This window comes from Carassius carassius, chromosome 34, assembly GCF_963082965.1.
Source record: "Carassius carassius chromosome 34, fCarCar2.1, whole genome shotgun sequence".
In the NCBI taxonomy this organism is placed as follows: Eukaryota; Metazoa; Chordata; class Actinopteri; order Cypriniformes; family Cyprinidae; genus Carassius; species Carassius carassius.
This window is the reverse complement of record NC_081788.1, coordinates 27857352-27882062: the sequence shown is the minus strand read 5'-3', so window position 1 is coordinate 27882062 and position 24711 is coordinate 27857352. Positions and strand designations below refer to the sequence as shown.

At 34.7% G+C, this 24711-nt stretch overlaps 1 protein-coding gene across 2 annotated transcripts; it reads right to left on the bottom strand.

Moving 5' to 3' along the window:
- Positions 1–1227: 1227 nt before the first annotated feature.
- Positions 1228–24685, bottom strand: LOC132114941 (dihydropyrimidinase-related protein 2-like). Of its 2 annotated transcripts, XR_009425381.1 has the most exons (15): positions 24392–24685; positions 14339–14427; positions 14040–14224; positions 12969–13133; positions 11627–11688; positions 11264–11344; positions 10292–10360; positions 9776–9896; positions 8021–8177; positions 6676–6817; positions 5735–5905; positions 4324–4503; positions 4052–4217; positions 1522–3239; positions 1228–1402 (listed from the first exon to the last, which is right to left on the bottom strand). XR_009425381.1 is itself a non-coding variant. In XM_059523335.1 (14 exons), exons 1-14 carry the CDS (start codon positions 24431–24433, stop codon positions 3148–3150), a joined length of 1722 nt encoding a protein of 573 aa, XP_059379318.1. In that variant the 5' UTR covers positions 24434–24685; the 3' UTR covers positions 1228–3147. The 2 variants fall into 2 exon arrangements, 1 of the variants encoding a protein (XP_059379318.1); XM_059523335.1 differs by having other exon boundaries at positions 1228–3239.
- Between the last annotated feature and the right edge of the window lie 26 nt (positions 24686–24711).

Below are 24711 nucleotides of genomic sequence, written 5' to 3'. Positions count from 1 at the left end.
AACAATTTACCTTTTTTTAATGAAATATTAAACGATTGAGATCCAGTGTGATTATGAAGTGTCAATTGCAGACAAGAAGCTATTGAGAAACCAATGAGACACCAGATTAACGGCACGTGGAATCTCCTCTTCTTCACCAAGAAACAGGGTGGTATCATCTGCTAGTTGACTTATTAATAGCGGATTCCCTAAAACACTAAAAGGCCTGATATCTTTACAATTTTTCACATAAATTGCAAACAGTTCAGCTATTAAAATGACTTGGGATTCCCTTGACTGCAGCCATGGTTTATGTGTGTGTGAAAGGTGGCTTGGATTTAGTAAAAGCAGTAGGCTTGTATTGTTAATTATTGTCTTATACTTAAAAAATACATTTAGTACTACAAATTTTTGTTGGTGTGTGTATAAAAAAAGGAAATCATCTAAATTATTTTGAATTCATTTACTTTTCATCAGAGGAAAATATTTAGGTAATGTAATGAACTAGGCTTACATAAGGTAACTAAAATCACCAAATCACCAGCTTTGTCAAAGACATTAAGCAAAAATGAAGTCAACATCCCACTGGATCTAATTCAATGGCATTCAGACAAGTGTGATTTAAAGGGATACTTCACCCCAAAAATTTACTCAAGTTGTTCCAAACCTGTTTGAGTTTCTTTCTTTTTTTGAACATAAAAGAAGATATTTTGAAGAATGTAGGTAATCAAACAGTTGCTAGTCCCCATTGACCTCCGAAGCACCCCCCCCCCCCCCCCCATACTATCCACCTTTTTCCTGAACATGGAAAACTTGTCTGCCTCAAAATGGAAAAACTTAAGATTTCCGGTCTCTGGTGTTTACAGCTTAACCCTTCGCATGTGTTTATATTAAGTTATTCAAAAAATGTCAGTTTAATTAATCACTTCAACCGTTTTGCTCCATTTTAACATGGATTTCTATGGAGACTGGAACATGAGAGCATCCAAACTAAAGTTAGAATCCATCATGATGGTGCTCCTTGGAAAAAGTTGGATGTTACACATGCATGCATACATACATAAGAGTCAGTGGGGACCATTTTATTTTTGGGCAAACTATAAATTAAAAGTGTCTAAATACTGATGGGATCACTATATATCACAATAGCATCGGATTACCACAGGACATCATTAAAAAAAAGGGCAAATACATAAAACAGATGGGTTTGTGAGTAATGTGTTTTGACATTGAACAAGCTGTACTGGCTTTTGTTCACAACTGTATTTTATTGCAACAATCAAAGACATTAAGAATGATGAATTGTGTACATATCTTCCATGAGAAACGTTCAGCTTGTCATAACAACACTCACAGACATGAATCAAGATCTATATCACTTGGTGACGAGGCAGGCAAGGCAATTTATAAAAACAAAGCAGAACTGCAACGCAAGAAAAACATTGTGACCTAAAGTTTAATTTAGAATAAGAATAATTTAGAAAAGAGCACCTCCCTCTCGATCTGCTGTGCACACAGAGAGTTTTCCTTTATTTTCTCAACTGTATTGTATTGTTTCTGGTGAGACCCCCTGCATGAAAACTGTGGGACAAAGTAGGAATGGACAGTTTGAAATTTATAGAAAAAAATGAGTGAATTCAAATCACATCAAAACCCTACAGGACTGCGCACCACGGTCAAAAACACCAGTTAAATTTATTTATTTTTTTGCTTTAAACATCTCCAAAAAGGCAGTTAAATAATACTGAGAGAAAATAACAGAGTGCAAAAATGTGAGGAAGACAAATGTGAGGGACTTTCAGGAAGCGTTGAAACACTGACCTGAAACCGAAATCATAACATGCATAGAAAAAAAATACAAATAAAAAAAATAATCCAACTATCAAGTTCAATATAAAACAACATTCTAAAAACTTGTAACAAATCAGGCATTTGTGGAAGAGTTGACACTTTTTGCAAAATGTAAAATGTAAATGTGGTTTGAATCCTAAACAATAAATAACTCATCAACTCTTCCTACAAGGAAAAAACAACAAACCGACATGGAGACAGCACGTTAAACACGAAACCATACAGGCAGAAGTTGTGTGCTGTTCTATCCAGAATGCAAACAAATAATAACATTAAAATGTTGGATCATACTACCTAGCTAACACAACGTAATCAGAACGTTCTGGCAAGTTTCTTGTCTCGAACAAAGCATTCATTCAAAGTGGTCTTTAATAATGTTCTTAATCCTTAACCCAAAAAACTTTATTTATACATAATTCCTGGAACGTTTTTCTAAAACATTTCAGTTCCACATTTGTCTAACATTTTTTTAACCGTTACTTTAAACTCGCTCGTTTACACCCGAAACATTAACAAAATGTTTGTGTTCTTTTTATTTTTAAACGGTCCATTTTTAATATTCAGAGAACAATAACTAAATGCAAACATTCACAAAACGTTCTTAGAACATATTTTTGTTAGCTGGGTAGTTCCTGTCCTTGGACCGCAATTTACTTGGTTAGCCGAATAAGTTTCAGGACCACTTGGCCAGAAACAACAGGGTTTGTTTTTTTAAAGCATGCATTGCATGTTTAAGTCACATTTATCAAGGCATTAATAAATACAGTAATTTAGCGTTTTAATCCAATTGCATGTAAAAAAAAAAAAAATCCTAATTTAAAAATTCTGACCAAATAACAAATAAGAAAAATACATTATTTCCAGTTCATTCCTCACATGAGAAATGAAAGGTTGCATTGTATTTTGTGATACAGTACACAGTACAGTATGCTCTGTTGCATAATGCACATTTTGCATGTAGTAGGTCGTTCTATGCATACTGAAACCCCTCACTATGCGCGGTATACATACTGAAGAATTAGCAGTATTCTGTGCTGAACGTAGTCAAGTGAAATAGCACAACATATCTGATATTACAGTACCAATGCCAAGTCATCCTGAAACTTATTCATCTAAGAAAGTTGCACCCAAAAACAGGATGCTAGAGTTAAAAGGATGGGTGTTAGGGGTGGATGAATGGACAGAAGTGTAGGAGGAAGTAGAGGTGTGCTTGTTGGGACGTAGTCCAGACGTCTGGACGGATCCCGGAGGAAAAGCCCAAGTTTCTTTAACCCCCATCCCATACCATCCTTTTATCTCTGTAATGAGTAAATTATTTTATCCCAGGCTGGTAATATTGGCCCTGCCACCTGGGGGCGCAACAATGCGCTGAGTGGTACGACGAGGAATGTTGTCGTCAATTTGAGCCCCTGTGAAATGATGAAAGCAAATGAAAATAAAACAGTTGGCAAAAACAGAGTGGGCTTATGCTCTATATATTATAAAAGTATTACGTGAAAAAGTATGCAAGAATAAAAAACTGATCAATCAATCAAACAATCAAGCAGTTGAGATTTGCTGTATAGTACATATCGTAACATGTGAGTATACTGTAGCCATGAGGAAAAAAGGTGGCCAATGGACGTACTTATATGTCCAACTTCGCGATAATATGGGTCAACAAACACATAACCGAGATTTGTACATATTTTATGCGAGTACTAATTAAGTTAATACTGCATAAATATGGTTTTCAGTTGGGTACACAAGTGTACTGAACAAATACAGTGTTTTTTAACCACTGCACATGCAGAATTTCATTTATAGAACTCTTAGTTTTAAATATCTTAATTTAATCGAATAAATCCCAAGATCCTTTTTTTTTGTCTATGCAGTTTCAATTGCATTTGTGCCTCCCCCAATAATCGCAATAAGCTCCTTAAGAAATGTTTAATTTTAACTGGATTTCATTTAAGACAGAGTCACAATTTGTTAATAAAAAAAGAAAACAAAAAAAAAGCAGTTTTATAGTTTATCCCCACTGCTATACCAAAAACGTACTGAACCATGACTTCAAAACTATCATTTTTGTGTACCATTAAAACCCTAGTATATATATATTATATATATATTGCATAATGCCAAAATAGAATGGCAATGTGCCATTCTGAAAAGTTCATTAGTAGCAAATGATATATGTTTGTTTCACAAATAAGAATAGGATATTTAGTTGTATACGCACCAGATAGACTGAATCCAGACTGATGCAGGTTGCGAACCGGTTGAGGAACGTGTTTTACTGGAGAAGTCTTTCCGGAGGTGACAGGGGTCATGACCTTAGGTGTCACAGTGACCTCACACACCGGGCCGTCATACAGACCTCGCGGGACTCCACACAGCTCAGCAAGCTGCGATGAAAGATGCCATCATTTGACAAATTTCTAATCATTTATGACTATTTAAACTGCGAGTCTTTTGTGTGTACAGTATATGCATCTATGTATGTGCATATACCCTGCTTCGGGCCTTTATCCTCTTGTAGACGTAGTCTGGGAAGGGTTTACGGCTGATGTAGCGTCCAGAGCCCTCAGTGGTGTGGAGGTTCCCGTCCTCCAGGACGATCTTGCCCTGGCTGATCACCACCAGAGGAGCTCCACGCACCTCGATCCCCTCAAAGATGTTGTACTCCACTGCCTGAGAAGGACAGAATGAGGCAAGAGCTCTCATCTTTAACCAGTACACTGCTTTAAAGTCTGTCTATAGCTGAGCATTTGAGGCTCTATATCATGGAGGGCCAATGCACTGCAGAGTTTAGCTCCAACCTCTGATCATACTCACATACCTGTGATTTTCTAATGATCCTGAAGATATTGATTAGCATGCTCAGGTGTGTTTGATTAGGGTTTGAGCTAAACTCTGCAGGAAAGTGGATCTCGTAGGCCAGATTTGAGGATCACTGCTCTATACTTTCAAAACAATCTGTAGCACAGAGTAATTAAATAGTAAAAAACCTAAAACATTAAGAAAAATAAATAACCCGATTCACTACTGATCCAAGGTTTGGGGTCGGTAAGATTTTTTAATGTTTTGAAAGAAGTCTTTCATGCTCACCAAGGCTGCATTTACTGAAAAAAATGATTCATTGAATTTACTAAAAATAATTTAGTTTGAGAAGCTTCACTTCAAATCAAATTTATTTAAATGTAGCTAAAATAAATTGAATGCAACCACTTACCATAAAATTTTTTTTTTAGTAAATTAAAAAAAAAAAAAATTAAATTTTTTTTTTTAGCACAGTTGTATTTTCAGCATCATTACCCAGTCTTCGGTGTCACATGATCTTCAGAAATCATTCTGTTTTGCTGCTCAAGGAACATTTCTGATTATTATCAATGTTGAAAACTCTTCATATTTTTTGTGGAAACTGTGATACTATTTATTGTGGATTTTTTTAATGAATAAAAAACTCAAAAGAATAGCATTTGTTTGAAATAGAGGTATTTTGGTAAAATTGTCTTTTTATGCATACTTACTGAATAAAAGTACTAATTTCTCTGACTGTTGAATGGTAATGTACATTAACATATCCCAGAGTTCACAGCCCTCAGATAATTGACTCTTTCTATATTGACCGCATCTGTGTCTCATTCCGGTCTAATTCATTCAGCACAGATCGCAGCATCAGCCTTACTGACAAACAGGAGCAGACAGAGCGAGTGAGTCAGCAGAATACCGAAACAGCTCAGAGCAGAGGATGATGGGAGTCAGAGCTGGTCCAGACCTAATGGTTTAACCCACCCACATCATGGTCCAGTTAAAGTGCATCCAGATGCACATACAGCCTGTGAGGCCCTAATCTAACATTCAGACCCCAGAGCTTCCTTCTCAGCTAGCAAACACGATTACATGATTAAACTCTTCTCACCAGGTGGTGGCTCTTAGCAGAGATGATTTTGGTGGCGTCGGGGTCCCAGAGCACCAGGTCGGCATCAGAGCCCACAGCGATGCGGCCCTTCCGTGGGTACAGGTTAAAGATCTTGGCAGCGTTGGTGCTCGTCACGGCCACAAACTGGTTTTCATCCATCTTACCTGTCACCTGTGAAGCAGAACATTCATCTTAAGGACAGCGTCAGAACTTTTTCAGGCAATGATTCAGTAAAAGTGAATGATACGGTATTTGGTATAGCTTATGAAACAGATGCCTTTATTTCTTGGCATTTTATTTTTAAAATGTTGGGATTTTTTTATTTGTAAAGTGAGTATTTTAGGTGAAAATGGTTCAATGAAATGTTGTCAATGAAGTATGGTTATTATTTATTGGAAGGTTATCTAAGGTTATTGCTAAGGATTAATGGACATATCAGAAAATAATAAATAGATTCAATGTAAAAAAAAAATTTATAGATTTATCGTTCATCAAAATAAAAATTTTCTACAGCCCTAAAACAGATTACTTCAAAAAATACAATGAAAAAGTATTTTGCAGTTATAATAATAACAACATGTACTATTATCTTTTTTATTTGAATAATAATTTAATTTTAATTGAAGTAATAATAATAAATCATTGAAAATATATTTATATTATTAGTGATAAATTATATTAATTGTTTGATTAATTAACTATATATATATATATATATATATAAAATTAAAATAATTATTTATAAAATCTAAATATATTTTTTTTATACATTTATTATAATATAATGTACTATTTATAAGAAAATAAATAATACTATTTATATAACAATACAAATAAACCAGTTCATAAAAAATAAGAAATGCATAAACTCCTCACGTCTCATTTAATCTGGATCTGTAATAATATTAATAGACAGATAAAGCAGATGAATGATCTCTCACCACACACTTGTCCCAGATGATGGACATTCTCTCCTCAGTACCGTTAGTTCCCTCTGGGATGAGGGTGAAGTTATCTTTGCCCACGGCCCTCTGGGAAGTGTTGAAGGTGCAGTGAGCACTGCCAGTCACCTGCAGATCACCACTGCACAGGAAACAACACCAAACACTTACAAACAGTATTGCTTTTGCACATACAGAAGCAATATAATGTGTTTTTCGTGTGTTTTTTGGCAGTGTAAATACCATAGTATTCTTAAAAACAAACAAACAAACAAACAAACATGAAAAGCATGTGTAGCATATACCAATCATTCAGTAACACAGTATATTGATAGCTGACAAAATGCTTTTGGAAAGTAGTGTGACTACTCCATCTAAACTCTCTAAACTACATCTAAACATATTTAGCTATTATTTGATAATTATTATACATGGCATTTTATGGCTGCATATGAATTGTGAGACTAAATTAAATATTTATACTTTTAAAAATGTATTTGTAATACCACATAAACATTTAAAATGAATTTGAAAAGGCAAAAAGTTGATTAAAAATACATACAGCTAATTATTTGTTTAAATTATTTTACATGCAATTTTATCACTGAGACTAAATTAAATATGTATACTTAAAAAATAAATGAACACCACTTAAATATTTTAAATTAAAGAGAGTTGATCAAGAATATTAAAAAAAGAAAATGTGATCATTTACAAGTTACGATTTTCCTTTTCTTTCATATGCATCTTATTATATTTGTTTATTAAAAAAACACCATGGTATTACCATTGGATACCATCATTTTACCATGGTGTTATTTTAGTATCATTAAGATAATATTTATATTGTATCAATACTTTGAATTTGTTTTAAAATTTCTTTCATCTTAATTTTAGTCATTCTGACTTGTGTGTGTGTGTGTCTGTGTTTGTCATTTTCATAACTATATATTTTTTTATTAATCTATCTCATCAGTTAACATTTATTTCAAGAAACAATTTTCTTTGTTAAGATTTAAGTTTTACTGAACTATAATAACCCCAAGAATTTCTTCCACAGTATGTGTTTGTATAATTTCAACTCATTAAGGGAATTCTTTAATTGTCATTTGTAGAGTATCTTAGTTTATCATTAGAATAAGTAGAGAGAAAAGCTCTTTTTTTTGTGTAATGGCGCCCACTAGTGATCACCCATAACTAGTCTTCCCTTTTCAATCAGTGTAACAGATGACATACAGTAAGTGTTTGAAAGCTAAACCCTTCTCTGCACACACTCACTGTAGTCCAAATAGCCCCAGTACTCTATATCCCATAATGCACTGCTAGAGCAGCTGCGGACACACACCAGGCCAGCAGGGAGTTGAGATAGTCCGGGGTGGTGGGGTCGGGGCTGAGGGGTGGAGATGTGATGTAGGCTGCAGCTTTGGCCCAGTTCTTGCTCCAGTAGTGAGTGCCATCTGTCCCCAAACTGGCTGTGATAGGTTCCCCGTACACCACGGTACCTGTGGAGAAACAGACACTGGGTCAGAGTCACTAGACCGGTTTTAAGAGCTGTTTCAAGACTAGATTTGAGAGCTACTTCATTTAGCTGTATAACATCTTCTAAAACCAAATAGGTTAAGATGTGATCAAGACGCCTTTAAAACCAGCCCACTGAACTAAAAAAAAAAAAAAAAGAGATAAAATCTTGAATACAATGAAGAAAATGTCAATTAGTGTAAAAAGACTAAATATACGTACACATATTTTTTAAGTACAATGTATAAAAACGAGTAAATTAATCTTGTTTTAAGCATATTTAGACATTTTTACCGGACTTTTTATAAGGCAGAGTGATAAAAACACCAACAGAGTCCCTGCTAAATAAAACAAAACAAAAAAAACAATACCCACCCTCATGGACTTTGTATTGGTTACAATGGGGATTGTATTGGTTTTAATGGAAACTGTAATGGTTTCCCGTGAGTCTCTGCTGGTAATTCTATTGGTGACATGTTCAAACCACTACGTCCTAATGGAATATGGCCCAAAACACGCTTCGCAATCAAAAATAACCTAAAACAAGCCCATATCAAAACTCAACATCCCATACCTAAAATACATAATTTACAGTCACTCTTATGCATTATACACAATTTCAACTTAAAAAACCACTAGTAGTAATCATAAACAGTATGATTTCATAAAGGCACTCAAAGGTTCCTCCCTCACAAAACTCATAATCCAGCAGTTTTATCTATGGTAGAATGTTAAATATTTCAATACACGCATTTCAATCAATTGCAACTTATGCAATATATATAAAAATCATGGGAAAATGTAAATCACTCTTGTAATGGTATTTGTAGAGGACACTGTTAGCACCTCTGTTTTTTTTAAGCAGGGTGACGTTATCATAGTGCTCAGCTTACGCTTTTTGTGCCAATAAGCAGAAAAAAACAGATCAAACACAAATTTGTGGTAAAATAGTTAATTTTAAATCATTTTTCAGTATTGATCAAAATGCATTTCCCTTGACAAGTCCTATAGCTTTACCCACGCTAAGTGTTAGCCTAGCTTAATAACACACCATTTCCATAATAGTAATTTCACTGCAAAAAGGATTTTGTTACGTTCATGTAGTATTTTTGTCTTGTTTTCCATTACATTTTAGATTTAAAAATACATTAAATCAAGATACAGTTACTAGACAAAAAAAATTATGAAGATAAAGTCTTGTTTTAAAAAAAATCTATTAAGAAACTTAATTAAAAGTGAAAACAAGATTATTTTTTTTAACCTACCGACAGATATTTTCTCTTGTTTTAAGCATAAACTCAATTCATTTAGCTTTTTTTCCCCCCAGATATATATTATATATCACACATATATTATATCTTAAGTCATTTTGCTTCTCTAGTAAATATAATTTGATTTATTAATGTTTAGATATTTGTAGAAATCAAGACGAAATATTATGTAAAAACTTTTTTTCAGTGTAGTCAGTATCACATGTCCTCGAGTTACAGTAGGAGTGTGTTGACAATTTGAGAATAAAACCCATGGGCCATTCTCCAAGCCTCTCTGGGTGATTTAGTGGGATGTCAAACATCTGATGTACCTTTTTTCCTGGCCTGTGCGATGACATCAGCAGCGCTCTTGCTCATCAGTTTGGTGATGTAGAGCGGGCAGTTGATCTGATTGGCGACGGTCACAGCCCGGTTGACGGCCTCGGCCTCCACCTATAAAACAACGGCCGACACTCACTGACCTTCAGCTGAAATTACAGACGCAGCCGCTGTAAAGTGCCTCTCAGCACCTCCTGAACGCTGACTGCACTTTTTGTGCGGCTAAAGGTTTCTGGAAGGCTGATGTGCCTGCAATACCAATGATCAATGAGTCTGGCAGCAAAAACAGTGGGAAAGTGGAAAGTCTGAAATCCCTTGATCCCTAAAGGGAAATAAACCATACATGTGTTTTGTAGGTTATTTTGGAAGCGTTCTTGAGTCTCGATGTACTTGGAAGGCCGATGATGTGCTAAAAGCCCTTCCATGTGATGCACAGCTGTAATTTTGCAGTGTGAATGTGTTGTGATGGTCAGTTTGGCGTAGTTTGATGTGCATGTAAAGCGTTTTACCTCCTCTGGGTGGCTCAGGACATGTCCCTCTGGACCAGTGATACCCAAACCCAGAATCCTTTTCTGCTCCTATAAACAAAAGAGAGCAAAAGAGGTTTATAGTTTCAATTTTTAAGAGTTTTTTTTGCATTGAAAAATTACTGTGATGACAATTAAGCACATTTGACCCCAGATTATAATAACTGTAATGGAGACATTTTACTCTACATTTATTCTCTACTTTACTTCGACTTTTTTTTTATGATTTTACATTTAAATCAGTATAAAAGCAAAACAACAAATACTTTGTTATTTATACTTTTTTGTCACTTGCATTATATATATATATATATATATATATATATATATATATATATATATATATGTGTGTGTGTGTGTGTGTGTGTGTGTGTGTGTGTGTGTGTGTATAAATAATTTTTTTTCATGTTTTTAAAAGATATCTCGTGTTCACCAAGCCTTCATTTACTGTTTCAAAAATGAAGGAAATAAACAAAAAATAAATAAATAATGTAAAAAAATGCAATATAATATTTTTAGCATATTAGAATGATTTCTGAAAAATTTAATAAATGATAGAAATAATTATTAAATCTAAAATGAAATATATCAACATTAACTATAAAATATATATATAAACTGAAAAATGATTTAACTTGTAATAGTATTCATACACACACACAAACACACATACACACACAAACACACACACACACACAAACATTATATATATATATATATATATATATATATATATATATATATATATATATATATATATATATAAATATAAATATATATACACACAAACACACATAAAATCCTAACATCAGTTATTTATATTTATTTATATACTTAAGAATTTTTATTAATTTCCTATTTATTCTAATGATTATTTATATTAGATATAATTTTTAATTTTTTTAGATTAATATGAAATTCATAAAAAAAAACCTAAAAACAAACAAAGTTCACCTCAGCAATGATGTCCCCGTTCTCTGCGTGCACCTGGGCGATGGCTCCCAGGTCCCTGATCACACTGAACACCTCATACATCTACAACAGACAAGAGGAACAGCACTGGGTGTGTTTTCTGTGTTTATGCAGTGCAGTTTGTTTTATCATCTGTTCTGGATCTAAAGCAACAGGAAATGTGGTGAACATCAGAGCGAACAGCACTGTTCCCCGGTGAACATCAGCCATGCACGTTCAAATCATGGAGAACTCATCAGGACTGCTCTCTCAACATACCAAAAACACAAAAATCTCTGCTGATTTAGTATCCAATCCATCTTTATCAGGATAATTAAAAGAATATGTATGAGAAATCATCCATACCTGGGAGTCATTTAGCTGGAAAATGTCTTTGTAGGCCAAGTAGACCAAGAAAGAGTTAACACCTGGGAGAAAAAATTAAAAACAGGATGCAAAACATCAGACATGGACGTGCATATAGACAGCAGGAGCTGCTGGAACAAGCAAGGCTGAAGTAAAGGGGTTATGGACTCTGAGAGCTTAAAAGCAGAAATATAATGCTTTTAAAAGCGCATGTGATTATTCTTTTCTTGAAAATGTGTGTATTTTGAACCATAAAGTGCCAAAACCATCACTTTCATGTGGGAATACTGTTCTAGGTGTATAAACTTCATTGATATAACTGCTGCACTGCAGTGTTAATTTGATAGTGTTAACAGATGATTTCTCCAGGAATATATAATGAGTTTAGAAAGATTGCTTCATAAATGTATTGCACTGTAACTAAACCCATTCCATTTTAGTTGACTTAATCTACTGTACATTTAGTTGACTAAAACTAAAACAATTCAGATGACTAAAATATGACTAAAACTAAATGGCATTTTAGTCAAAAGACTATAACTAAATCAAAATTTGCTGTCAAAATGAACACTGCTGCATTGTGATGTTATATCCCGACACAGTTCAGTATTGCACTGCATTTGACATTTTACTTGTTTTTCTTTTTGCTTATTCTGAGTTATTCATAGTATATTTATAGATCCTTTGAGAATGTGTGCAATTTAAGACATAAATTGTTTAAATCATTAATTTTCATGTGAAAATAGTTATTTTTTATATATTATTTATTTTATTTGATAACAAATTAACTATTTTTTGTTGTAAAAATTCATTATTTTATGATTTTCATGTAATGTTTATATGAAAATATAATATTAGGTTATGTTATAGTTTAATAAACTTTTTTACATAAATATATATTTTATTTATCATTTATTTAGATTTATTTTATCTAAACTATTTTACTCTTTGTCTATTCTAAATTATTCATTATATTTGTTTCCTATATTTATTCTCAAAGACGAATGTAATGTACAAAAAGACTTTCATGAAATGTTTTTAAATTCAACTGCCTAAATGATCCCTTTTCACATGAGAACACTGTTATAGGTGGATAAAGTAGTTAATAATCACTGATGTAACTGCATTATTTAGATTTTTCACATGAGCATTTATTATCACTCAAATCTCATGTTAACACATAATGTTGATACGTGTATTTTTCAAAGGAAAATCTGTCAAAGAAGTTAAAATGATCTTCTGTCAATTAATATTACCACAAATGCACAGATCAACTGATCTAACCTAAGCTTTCATTTTTGTTGCACACATGCAAAAGTGTGTAAACTCCAGAAGAACATACCGTGATCTTTGACCAGCGCCTCGAGCTCGTCCTGCATGCCCTTGTGCCACTCTGTGATGTCCACATGAAGAGCGTAATCGCAGCAGGACTTGTGGTCGGCCCACTCCCTCCACTGGTTAAAGGCAGCGATCAGACTGACGCCCGGCTCTAGGACCACATGATCCACTGAAAACACACACATACAAATCACTGTTTAGTGAAGCTAAATACTTGCATTGAAGATATTTCAATATATATCTGACCCTGGACCACAAAACCAGTCTTACGTGTCAATTTTTGGAAATTGAGATTTATACATCATCTAAATAAGCCAACATACAACTATTATAAAATCTGGAATCTGAGGATGCAAAAAAAGTTGTCCAAATGAGCTCTTGGCAATGCATATTACAAATCAAAAATGAAGTTTTGATTAAGTTATGGTAGGAAATTTACAAAATACCTTCATGGAAAATGATCTTTACATAATATCCTAAAGATTTTTGACATAAAAGAAAAATGGATAATTTTGACCCATACAATGATTTTTTTTTGGCTATTGCTAAAAATAGACCTCAAGACTGGTTTTGTGGTCCAGGGTAAACACGTCATTTGTCTTGCAGTTTTTAAGCTAAACTATCACAGAGAACGTCTTGGGGTCAGTATCATTTTAGTATTATATTCATATACAATTACAGTATTTATGAAAACTTTGAATTTTTGTATTTTCAGTTTTCATTTTGAGTTCCAATAACATTGTTTTATGCTTTTCAATTTGACTATCACCAAAAACATATTTGATGTGAACCATTTTGTTCTCTTTCCAAAGGAACTGGATGCATTAAACATCATGTACAATTTTTTATTTAGAAGCAAATTACTGCCGAAAAATCATAGAAATGAATCCTGTTAACTATACAAAAATCATGAAATTGTAATTCATAATGTTAATATTCTGATAACTTTAAATAGCTTATATATGATTAGATAGATAGATAGATAGATAGATAGATAGATAGATAGATAGATAGATAGATAGATAGATAGATAGATAGATAGATAGAAAATAAATTGACCAGGATTTAGACATACTGATCATAGTGGTGCCACCAGCGAGAGCAGCTCGTGTGCCCTGGTAGAAGTCATCAGCTGCTATCATTCCTCGGTCAGGCATCTGGAAGCGTGTGTGAACGTCGATGCCACCGGGTATCAGCATCCTGCCGTGGGCGTCGATGGTCTTCACGCCACCAGGAACTATGAGGTTTTCACCAATTTGCCTGGAGACAGACAAAAAAGTTTCACAAAGGTCATCTCTACTGTCGGTGGTTACTTATAAAAATAAGACAACATAGAAAAATAATGACATCAAATAATAAAAAAAAAACACTTGCTTGATGACTCCATCCTCCATATAGATATCGGCATGAAAAGACTGATCATCATTCACTATCTTTGCTCCTTTAATTAGAAGTCGGTCACTCTGTGTGTGTGTGTGTGTGTGTGTGTGAGAGAGAGAGAGAGAGAGAGAGAGAGAGAGACAAGAGAGTTAAACAAAAATGCATTTATTCCCAGTGCCTGAATACATCCATTTATACAGTAGTTTGACTAACTCGATAGGTATCACAAGCTATCAGTTTAAGCACAGAAACACTTGTACAATATGAAAAAAAAATGCATGTGGATATTTCATAGTAACATTTCACTTTTTAAAGCTACATCTTATTCTCTACACACAAAATTAATTTTCTAAGCGTTCAAAAAAAAAAAAGAAAATAAATATATATAGAATTGTTTAAAATGTTGTTAAAAATGTACATGTATCCATATATTAATATAAATAATTGTTATTCATCTGAAATATTAGTAAGTTAGATCAGTAAGTGAGTCATTTTTGCATTTAAATGCAATTATGACACCAAAATCAGCAGTGGTCCTACAATTTCATTGTATGCAGAAAAATACAATGAAAATAAAGTGTTCCAAAAACCTTGTAATAAGTGTTGACATGAGCAATGCTGAAAAACAAAGTGATTTGATTTGATTGGATAAATGTCTAGGCATGCCAAGGCCACTGTAGGAAACTGTAAATGAGATGCAGCTGTAGACTGGGGACAAACTGCACGGTCAGAATCCTGTTATAAACCACACAGCACACTAAAACATGACCGGCAAGCACTGGACATCAAGTTCAATCAGAGCTGAAGCATAAAGATCACTGAGGCACATTAGAGAAACAGTGATTCTTATCGTACTAAATCAATTCTGACATGCCATCATAAGCCCAAACATCATTTCAGGACGCCGCCATCGACTGCAGCCCACATGCGTCCCTCCTGTTCAGACACGCAGTGCACAGAACTGCACAGAAATATGGTGCACATTCAGTTTCACCTTACTGCGGTAAAAAAGTATCTGATGTCATAACACTGTCGTGATAGCGGAGTCTGTCTCAGTTTGTTCTGTTTCTTCATGTTATTTCAGACGGACGGGATGATGATCAGATCAGATCTCTGCTGTCAGACTCCTTGTGCAAACAAAAATCTCACTGGGTTATTACAATTAATGGGGAAAAAATAATGTTTGGAAATGTAAACTAATATTCATTACTTACACACTACAGCAAAAAATAGAAATAACTGACTTAAAACCATTTTTTGTTGCTGAAAATACTAGTGGCCTAAGACTTTACTGTATATATATATATATATATATATATATATATATATATATATATATACAGTACAGACCAAAAAAGTTTGGACACACCTTCTCATTCAAAGAGTTTTCTTTATTTTCATGACTATGAAAATTGTAGAGTCACACTGAAGGCATCAAGGGCTATTTGACCAAGAAGGAGAGTGATGGGGTGCTGCGCCAGATGACCTGGCCTCCACAGTCACCGGACCTGAACCCAATCGAGATGGTTTAGGGGTGAGCTGGACCGCAGACAGAAGGCAAAAGGGCCAACAAGTGCTAAGCATCTCTCGGGGAACGCCTTCAAGACTGTTGGAAGACCATTTCAGGTGACTACCTCTTGAAGCTCATCAAGAGAATGCCAAGAGTGTGCAAAGCAGTAATCAAAGCAAAAGGTGGCTACTTTGAAGAACCTACAATATGACATATTTTCAGTTGTTTCACACTTTTTTGTTAAAAGATTTTGTAAAATTTTTGTTTTTGTTGGCTTCAAACTTTTTTGTAAAAAAATTTGTTATTTTTTTGTTATGTATATAATTCCATATATAATTCCACATGTGTTAATTCATAGTTTTGATGCCTTCAGTGTGAATCTACAATTTTCATAGTCATGAAAATAAAGAAAACTCTTTGAATGAGAAGGTGTGTCCAAACTTTTGGTCTGTACTGTATGTGTGAAAAAGAGAGTAAATTACTAAATTACTAAGTAAATTGACTAAAACCTCATGAACACACATTAAAAAGATCCCCCAGGCAACTGAACTAAGTTTTAACCAACCACTAGCTAACATAATCTGTATCAATTTAAACCCCTAAAGGAGTACATTCTGTATGGCTTAGGAAAGAATGACTTAAAAATCGAAACAGAAATCAGGGCCCATTCATCTTCATCTCTGTTCATTGCTTTACTATGAAACACACTGCAGCTCCAGACCACATTCATCATCATCATCATCATCATCACAGCCGATGCTCACTCATGCTGTCAGCTGAAAATAGCTCTCAAACATCCAAACAATCTTAACTGTCTTAGTCATAGTGAAGGACTGTGGCTCTCGAGCTTAAGCGATCATGTGGGTTATTTGTGATGTTTAGACTGAGCTTGAGATCAGTGTCAGAGATCAAGATGAACTCTTTTTATTCATCTGTGATGGACATGTGCTCTGTATTATTGTTGGTTGTTTGATTACTAATGCTGAGTCCAGACAAGCGCTGGCATATTCTGAAGACTCATAACAACAGACCTTTACATCAGCTTTACTGCTGAGCTATTGGCTTACTCAGCAGTTCTTTAATATAATGCAATTTCACAAATACTGACCAATTTGAGGATTAAAGTAAGCAGACAATATCTCAAATCTTATCAAATGGATAGTTACAGTCCTGGATGCTAATCGGCCTTCATTATGACCCCGAATCTGATCTGGATAAGCACTGTGTCCAAAATATAACATATCACGAGTGGCTCTAAACTCTGCAGCTTTCCTAGAAAGAATCAAAGCTTTAATTAGGTGAAATATGAAGTTATTTGCTTTCAATTAGTAAAGTAGATAATTTTGGTACAAACAGACATTTAGTTGAGAATATAAATTGGTTGTGAATTTCGACCACACAAATAATAGCTATTTAAGCTCTATTGACTGTATTTGTGGCACAATTTTGAAAGTAACTGAGTACATTATTGGCATAAGGAAACATGTGCATAATTATATGTGCAAATATGAAAAGTAAAACTTGTAAAACAATTTTTTTTCACCAGGGCACCATACAGACTTTATTAAAGAGTTTGGTGATTTTATATCCGAGTTAGTTCTGGCTACAGATAAAGTTTTAATAGTTGGTGATTTTAATATCCATGTTGATAATGAAAAAGATGCACTGGGATCAGCATTTATAGACATTCTGAACTCTATTGGGGTTAGACAACACGTTTCAGGACCTACTCATTGTCGAAATCATACTCTAGATTTAATACTGTCACATGGAATTGATGTTGATAGTGTTGAAATTATGTAGCCAAGTGGTGATATCTCAGATCATTATTTAGTTTTGTGCAAACTTCATATAGCCAAAATTGTAAATTCTACTTCTTGTTCCAAGTATGGAAGAATTATTAATTAATTAATTACTATTATTAATTCCTCATTGTCATTGGGATATGTCCCCAAAACCTTCAAACTGGCTGTTATTAAGCCTCTCATCAAAAAACCACAACTTGACCCCAAAGAACTAGTTAAATATAGACCAATCTCGAATCTCCCTTTTCTGTCCAAGATACTAGAAAAGGTGGTAACCACACAATTATATTCCTTCTTAGAGAAAAATGGTATATGTGAGGATTTCCAGTCATTTAGACCGTATCATAGTACTGAGACTGCTCTACTTAGAGTTCTGACTTGCTCAGAATTCGTGCTCTGCATTTAACCCATCCAAAGTGCACACACACACACACACACACACACACACACACACACACACACACACACACACACACACACACACACACACACACACACACACACACAGCAGTGAACACACACACACTGTGAACACACACTCGGAGCAGTGGGAAGCAATTTATGTTGCGATGCCCAGAGAGCAGCTGGGGGTTTGGTGGCACCTCAGTCGTGGTATTGCTGGCCCGAGACTCAAACCCACAACCTTAGGGTTAGAAGTCAAACTCTCGAACCACTAGGCCACAATTTTCCCCAAAATAAAAAAAAGCTGCCCACTGCTCCAAGTGTGAGTTCACTGTGTGTGTGTGTGTGTGTGTGTTCCCTACTCTGCTCTGTGTGTGTGCACTTGGATGGGTTAAATGCAGAGCACTAATTCCGAGTATGGGTCACCATACTTGGCAGAAGTCATGACTTTCACTTCTCTCACTTTCATATGGGTTGGAAAAGAATCAGATCATGCAATTATCATGACAGGACAACATATATACAATGCCTTCAACTATAACTCAAAATATTTCAACATCTCTAAAAAAAAAAAAATCACATTTATCATAAGGCAAATGCAATATGAAAAATGGCCTCTAGTTCGCATAAGACTGGTGTGATATACCTTGCTAACTTTAAAATTTCTTTGTCAAGATGAAGTGAAACATAATCCTGATAAATTCATTTTTGCATGAGATCTGCACAAGAATATCAAAAAGGAAAGTAACGTAACTTTGTTGTTTGAGCTGGTAGTTTGCCAGCCTGATGTTTTGAGTCCACAGAGGAACACAAACTTGCCGATGTTCACATTCATGTTGTTTGAGGACAAAAAACAACCAGAAAACTAAATATTCTGACACCCATCTGGCAGAACAGTCCCACCAAAACCATAGATTTAGACGGATTCAAAAGCTCAAATAATACATGTTATGTATGTAAGAGTAAATGTCAGTGCTTTAACAAAAAATAAGAGCTTCATACAGTATTTGAATATATAAATACTCTGGTTGCTGGCACCGCTTACTCTCACTGTATTATTCAAACTGCAAAACAGTTTAAATATCTTTCTATAGTAATCACCAGTATGTTGTAGAGCTGAACTTGTAGTGAACCTGGAATATTCCTTTAATCCATTGTAAAGCCTGTGTAGGTGTTTAATGAGTCATTACGCAACAGCAAAAAGTCCCTCCTCTAGATCAAGCTTTACAGTGTTTGTTCTTGAAATGTTGAACGAAAGCTTTTTTTTATGGTTAAATGTATTTCCAACAGCTAAGAGCACCTAGTGTGGCTCTGTTTAGATTAAAGAGACAAATGCAGCACTTAATAATTGACTTTTTCCTCAGCTGCACATGTAGTGTGCACGTCAAGGAGCGTGAAGAGCTGCTAATAAGAGACCATCCATACCAGAACAAATCCCTGTGACCTACTTACAGCAAATCTGATGCATGCTTTTATCCTAAAGACATACACACTAACTCAAGCTATAGTCCAATTGATTGTTATAATGGCCCTTGGACAGAATGCACTCCCATCTTGCATGCACAAGAAAAATCACCTTTCCAAAAGTCATGTGCACTGAGAACTAAGAGATCTGTGCTCCAGTAAGTGGGTCAAACACGCTTAAATTCTTGAAGGTACAATCACGTCTAGCAGTAGTGGAAGTGTTTCTGTGCCTGACCAGGTTTTGTATCTCAAATCTTCACATGAATAGCATAAATGCATGAATGCATATATAACATTAATTCAGGTGCACAAAATGATGCTCTTGAAGCAACACGGAGTCACAGCATGCAATGCTTTGCAGTAAAAGTCATAGTCCTTTCTACTCCCATGTTTTGGTAGCCAGTAACATGATTTAGAAACAACAATAAACGCTGAATGCTGGTTTGAATGCAGAATGGAGAATGACTGACAGCCGCAATGGAAAAAAGTATTTACGTGAACTTTAATGTAAGGCCTTAAATGCTCATATGTTCCTCACATTAAGCTATTGTATGGCTTCAGAAGACTCGGAATAGAGTGCATAATGATTATTAGATTTTTGTAATTATTTGTAAAATTTACTAGCAATATCTGAATGAAAATGGTTTCTACATCAATTGTTTTTCAGTATAACAGTAGGACTAGTTCTCAGAGGTCTGAGTTTCTGTATTCCCGAACATGAGCTCAACTGCACTTGCTGGAAATGTTAAGTCTTTCTGATTGACATCGTTCTCAGGAAGATGTAGCATTACATGCTATTACTCTGTAATTTGCCTCAGTGTTTTTTCTAACCACACTTCTGAAGCACACGTCAGTGCAACACTTACAGGTGATAAAATGCCACATTATTTTAGTCATTCAAAATAAAATATCAAGAAGGTGCTCTTTTCTTGATTTCTATGAGATTAAATGGAGAGCAAACTGTTTAAATTTCTTGTTTCTAAAAAATAAATAAATAAATAAATAAATCTCACATTCGTTCTTGGGTTTTCAGAAGAGATACCCTTAACATCTCAGACTTGACTAAACAAGATCTCTGCAATGAATCAAAGGTCTCAATATAAACTCAAACATGCCTCATTAAATTCCTGAAAGTCCAAATGACCCAAATTACTCCATGCCAGCAATTGACTTTTTGTAAGGAATATATACACTACAAAAAAATATTTTTCTCAGTTTTTTAGTTTTCTAGTACAAATATCTAAACATTCTTAAATCAAGATACATTTACTTGAGAAGCAAAATGGCTTAAGATACTGATTTTAATTAATTTTTAATTTTTTTTTTATGCTTAAAGAAAAATATCTGTCAGCAGAGTAAGAAAAATAATCTTGGCTGCCTTTTGATTTAAGTTTATTTTTATTAAATAAGCTAGCTTAATTTTGAAAATTTAATAAAAAAAAATTTGCTTCTCAAATGTACTTTGATCTGAGAATGTTTACACTGAAAAAATTTTTTTTTCTTACTTAGAATCAAGATACATTTAATTGAAATTCAAAATGGCTTCTTAAGATGAAGTCTTGTTTTCTGAAAGATGTATCAAAATTCTGTTAGTTTTTTGCTAAAATCAAGAAAAATATCTGTCAATGCGGTTACAACATCTAATTTTAAGAAAAAATACTTTAAGAAAATCATTTATTTGCAGTGCATGAGAGAAGCCAAAACATAAATTAATAATAACTGAGAACTGAGCTGCATCTATCATAATGGGTTAGTGACACACATCTCATTGCGATCACTAATCACACAGGGGTCAAAGGAATGAACGAATGCATTTTTGTCAAAATAATGAGATCATGAGAGAATAACATAAAACTAGCGAACCTCTCAGACATTCGATACGCTGCAGACGATGAAGTCAGGCGAAGCAGGACATGGTCTGGGCTGCTGGAATGTGATTTCGGCAGAAAACATGGATAGAAAGTGGGCCATGGGGGTGTATGTGTGTGTTTCAGAAAGAAAGGATCGAGTGCTCAGGCCATGTTTGTCACGAGTGGTGGCGATGTGACACTGTCAGACAATGCTAAAACGAAAGAGACAGACTTAATAATACACAGAAGTCAAATTTTCAGCATGGCATCAAAATTTACCTTATGTGCTTTCTTAACACTATACAGCATATTGTATCATATCTGATACACAAACTCCTAAGGGCTCTAAATGACCAAAACTTTGCTGAAAAACCTCTTGTACACAAACATGCCTTCTGTTGTCTGTTTAAAAGTTTCTAAAAATGCCTGTCCATCCCCTTGCCTAAGCATCTATCAATTATCTAAGCATTTATCGAATATCATCTTATTAAGACATTATAGGTAGGTATAGAGTGACAACAGATATTTATAAAATGTTATGATTTGCTGCTACACTGTTATCAGAATATTATCTTACTTTTTGTTCATATAAATATCTGCATCTGCACCAAATTGCATATTAACCTCAGTTTGGGCTTCTGAATAAAATGTACATGTTATTTCCTCCTCGAGTATGAGCTCCATATTCTTGCTATATCATACAATAAAATATGCAAACTTATTTTTTACGTATTTTTTTTTTATGTTATATATGTGATTGTTCCAGCTAATATTTCATATATAAAGTTATACATTAGTGCACATTATTCTAAAGAAGAAAAATGATGAAAAACATATGTTTTTCATATTTTCCAACATGTTTTTCTTATTGAATGCCTTCCTTCACTCACAAGATATCACGCCATGGAAGTCCAGCAGGTTGCAAATGCCATTTCATGTTAACTTCATCCATCTGTAAAAATAACTCTTCTAATATTTAACATGCTTTTCCCCATAGGCGTTTCTTTATAAGGACCCGAACTAAATTTTAAGAATCTTCATGCAGCTCTTTTCCATACAATCTCATTTCCACATATTTTAACTGGCGCCACATTTGCGCAACTAAATGTGGGTTTTTGTTCATTTTGGTGCTTGACAGACAATGTCACAAAGAAATATCATTGTATACAAAACATTCAAACACTCGCCTGTGTTCCACAGCATAAAGGTTTACAATAATGACATAACGTGAACTATACCTTTAAGTCTTTGAGTGTGCAGAACAGTATCAATGTTTGCCACCCACTGGCAGTCTTATCACCGTCCCTTAACATGGCTGTAGCTTAGCTGACATCCAAGAGCTACAGGCAAAATCTAATGGCAAAGGCAGAGTTTTCATCTTTCTCCCTCCTGTCCCAGACCTGCCCGTCCCTACAGGCCTCCGCTAACTGATCAGCATTGCCTCTAAAACAATCTCATTGAATATCGATGCAGTGCATGCTGTCTTTGGACTATAAAGGTCACTGGTGGACTGAAGACATATTACAGTCATGTATCACCACATAACATGACATACACTTTACATTCACTGACCTACTTTCCAAAAGAAGCTTTTTCATTCATTTCCTCTGGAGACGGTTCTCTGCATTTAGCATGACTATCAAACCAGCTCTGGCTCACAGTGGGGGTGGGTGCAGAGGCCATTGTACTGGCAGCTAAACTAAAGCTGCTTTTTACATTAATGAAATACACTTTTGAAGGAGAATGTTGTCGATTCATGCACAACCATCATACATTGGAAATGTATCTAGTAAAATACATTTCTGCTACTAAATCTGAAACTGGTTCTGTTGGAATAGCGAATAATGTTTGGTTTGATTTGATCCCATTTTATTTGAGGCTATGATATATTCCAAAGGATGCATGCATGCTTTCCGCAAGCTAGTTTTTCAATAAAAAATTTCAGTGCATGCAAAACCACAATTTACAATGATTTCCAAAGAACTTCAATGATGTAATGCTTCATATTCATTGGAGATAAGCTACATATCTTGTCTTTATTTGAGGCTATGCATATGGTATATTCCTAGGATCTTAAGATAATACATGCATACTTAAAAGCGTGTTATTAATTAAATAAAATGAAATAAAAAGACCTACTTATGATGGGCGAATAAGGATTTCCAAAGAAATGAAATGATGCATTACTTTATATTCGAGTAATATATCTTGCAAAAATGGATAGGACTTTTTTATTTAAGGCATCCTTTACATTATGGTATATTCCTAAAATCATGCATGCATGTTTAACAGCTTTCCATTAAGTTGTTTTAAATGAACGCACTTATAGTGAATGTTTCCAGTGCATGCAAAACCAAAACAAAGAATTCCAAGGAACTGCAAAGAGGTATTGCTTCATATTCACTGGAGATAAAATGAAATATTTTATTTAAAGCTATGCATTACGGTATAATCTTAGGATTTTAAAATAATGCATGCATGTTTAACAGCTCTCCATACAGTTTTTTTTAAATGAAAGAAAATGCACTGAAATCATTCACATCATCGGTACATGCAAACCACCAGTATGCTCCATTCATTTAGAACATAACAAGCAGCAGTCTAAGACACATTTTAACAACAAAATTAGAATTAAAGTCAAAATGTGGGCAGGTTATGGTTATGACCTGGAATAATGTATTATATACTGTTTAATTGATACCTGTATTACAATGCATACAAGCATGCTCGATAGCTTTTCACAAACTAACAAATAAAGTGACCCACAAAGGAACACATTTGAAAGTGTGACTGAGCACATATCCACAGAAACAGAGGTGACAGTAATCCAACATCTGATGGAATGGTGTTGACATAACTGGACCACTACAAACCAAACTGAATGTAACTTGATCATTTCAGCATTGAAATACCATCATATTAATCTCTGGATTCTGTCATTTCATCTCCTCATATTCTTTCCCGCTTTAATCGCCCGAGTTTTCAGCCCATCTTTCATCCTGATCTGTATACTCACAGTGATGCGAGGGATGTTCTTCTTGCCCTGGTATCCGGACATCTCTGCTGACGGCTGGAGATCGTAATGGTTCCCGATGCGCGTTTGGAGAAGCGACGCCCCGCGGCTCAATGACACCCGCCTCCGTCGGCACGAAACAAACCGGACGCGATGGAGGAAGGTTTCCAGACAACCCTGAAGAGATTCTAAAGGTGGATGATGAAATTCGCCCTGTGTTTCAGGTGACGGGCTCCTCTCTCTCGCTCCGGCGCAGCGGCAGGACACTGATGGAGATTTACACGGCCAAAGCCACCGTGCATGCGCAACACCCCACCCTGATC

Bases quoted from the DNA above. Each gene is read 5' to 3' on its own strand.
- LOC132114941 (XM_059523335.1), bottom strand. From the start codon at position 24,433: ATGTCCGGATACCAGGGCAAGAAGAACATCCCTCGCATCACT. The intron at 11,689-12,968 runs GTATGTTCTTCT...TTTTTCTCCCAG, and splicing joins GGCGCTGGTCAAAGATCACG to GTGTTAACTCTTTCTTGGTC. The intron at 8,178-9,775 runs GTACATCAGATG...GTTTCTCCACAG, and splicing joins CGCACAGGCCAGGAAAAAAG to GTACCGTGGTGTACGGGGAA.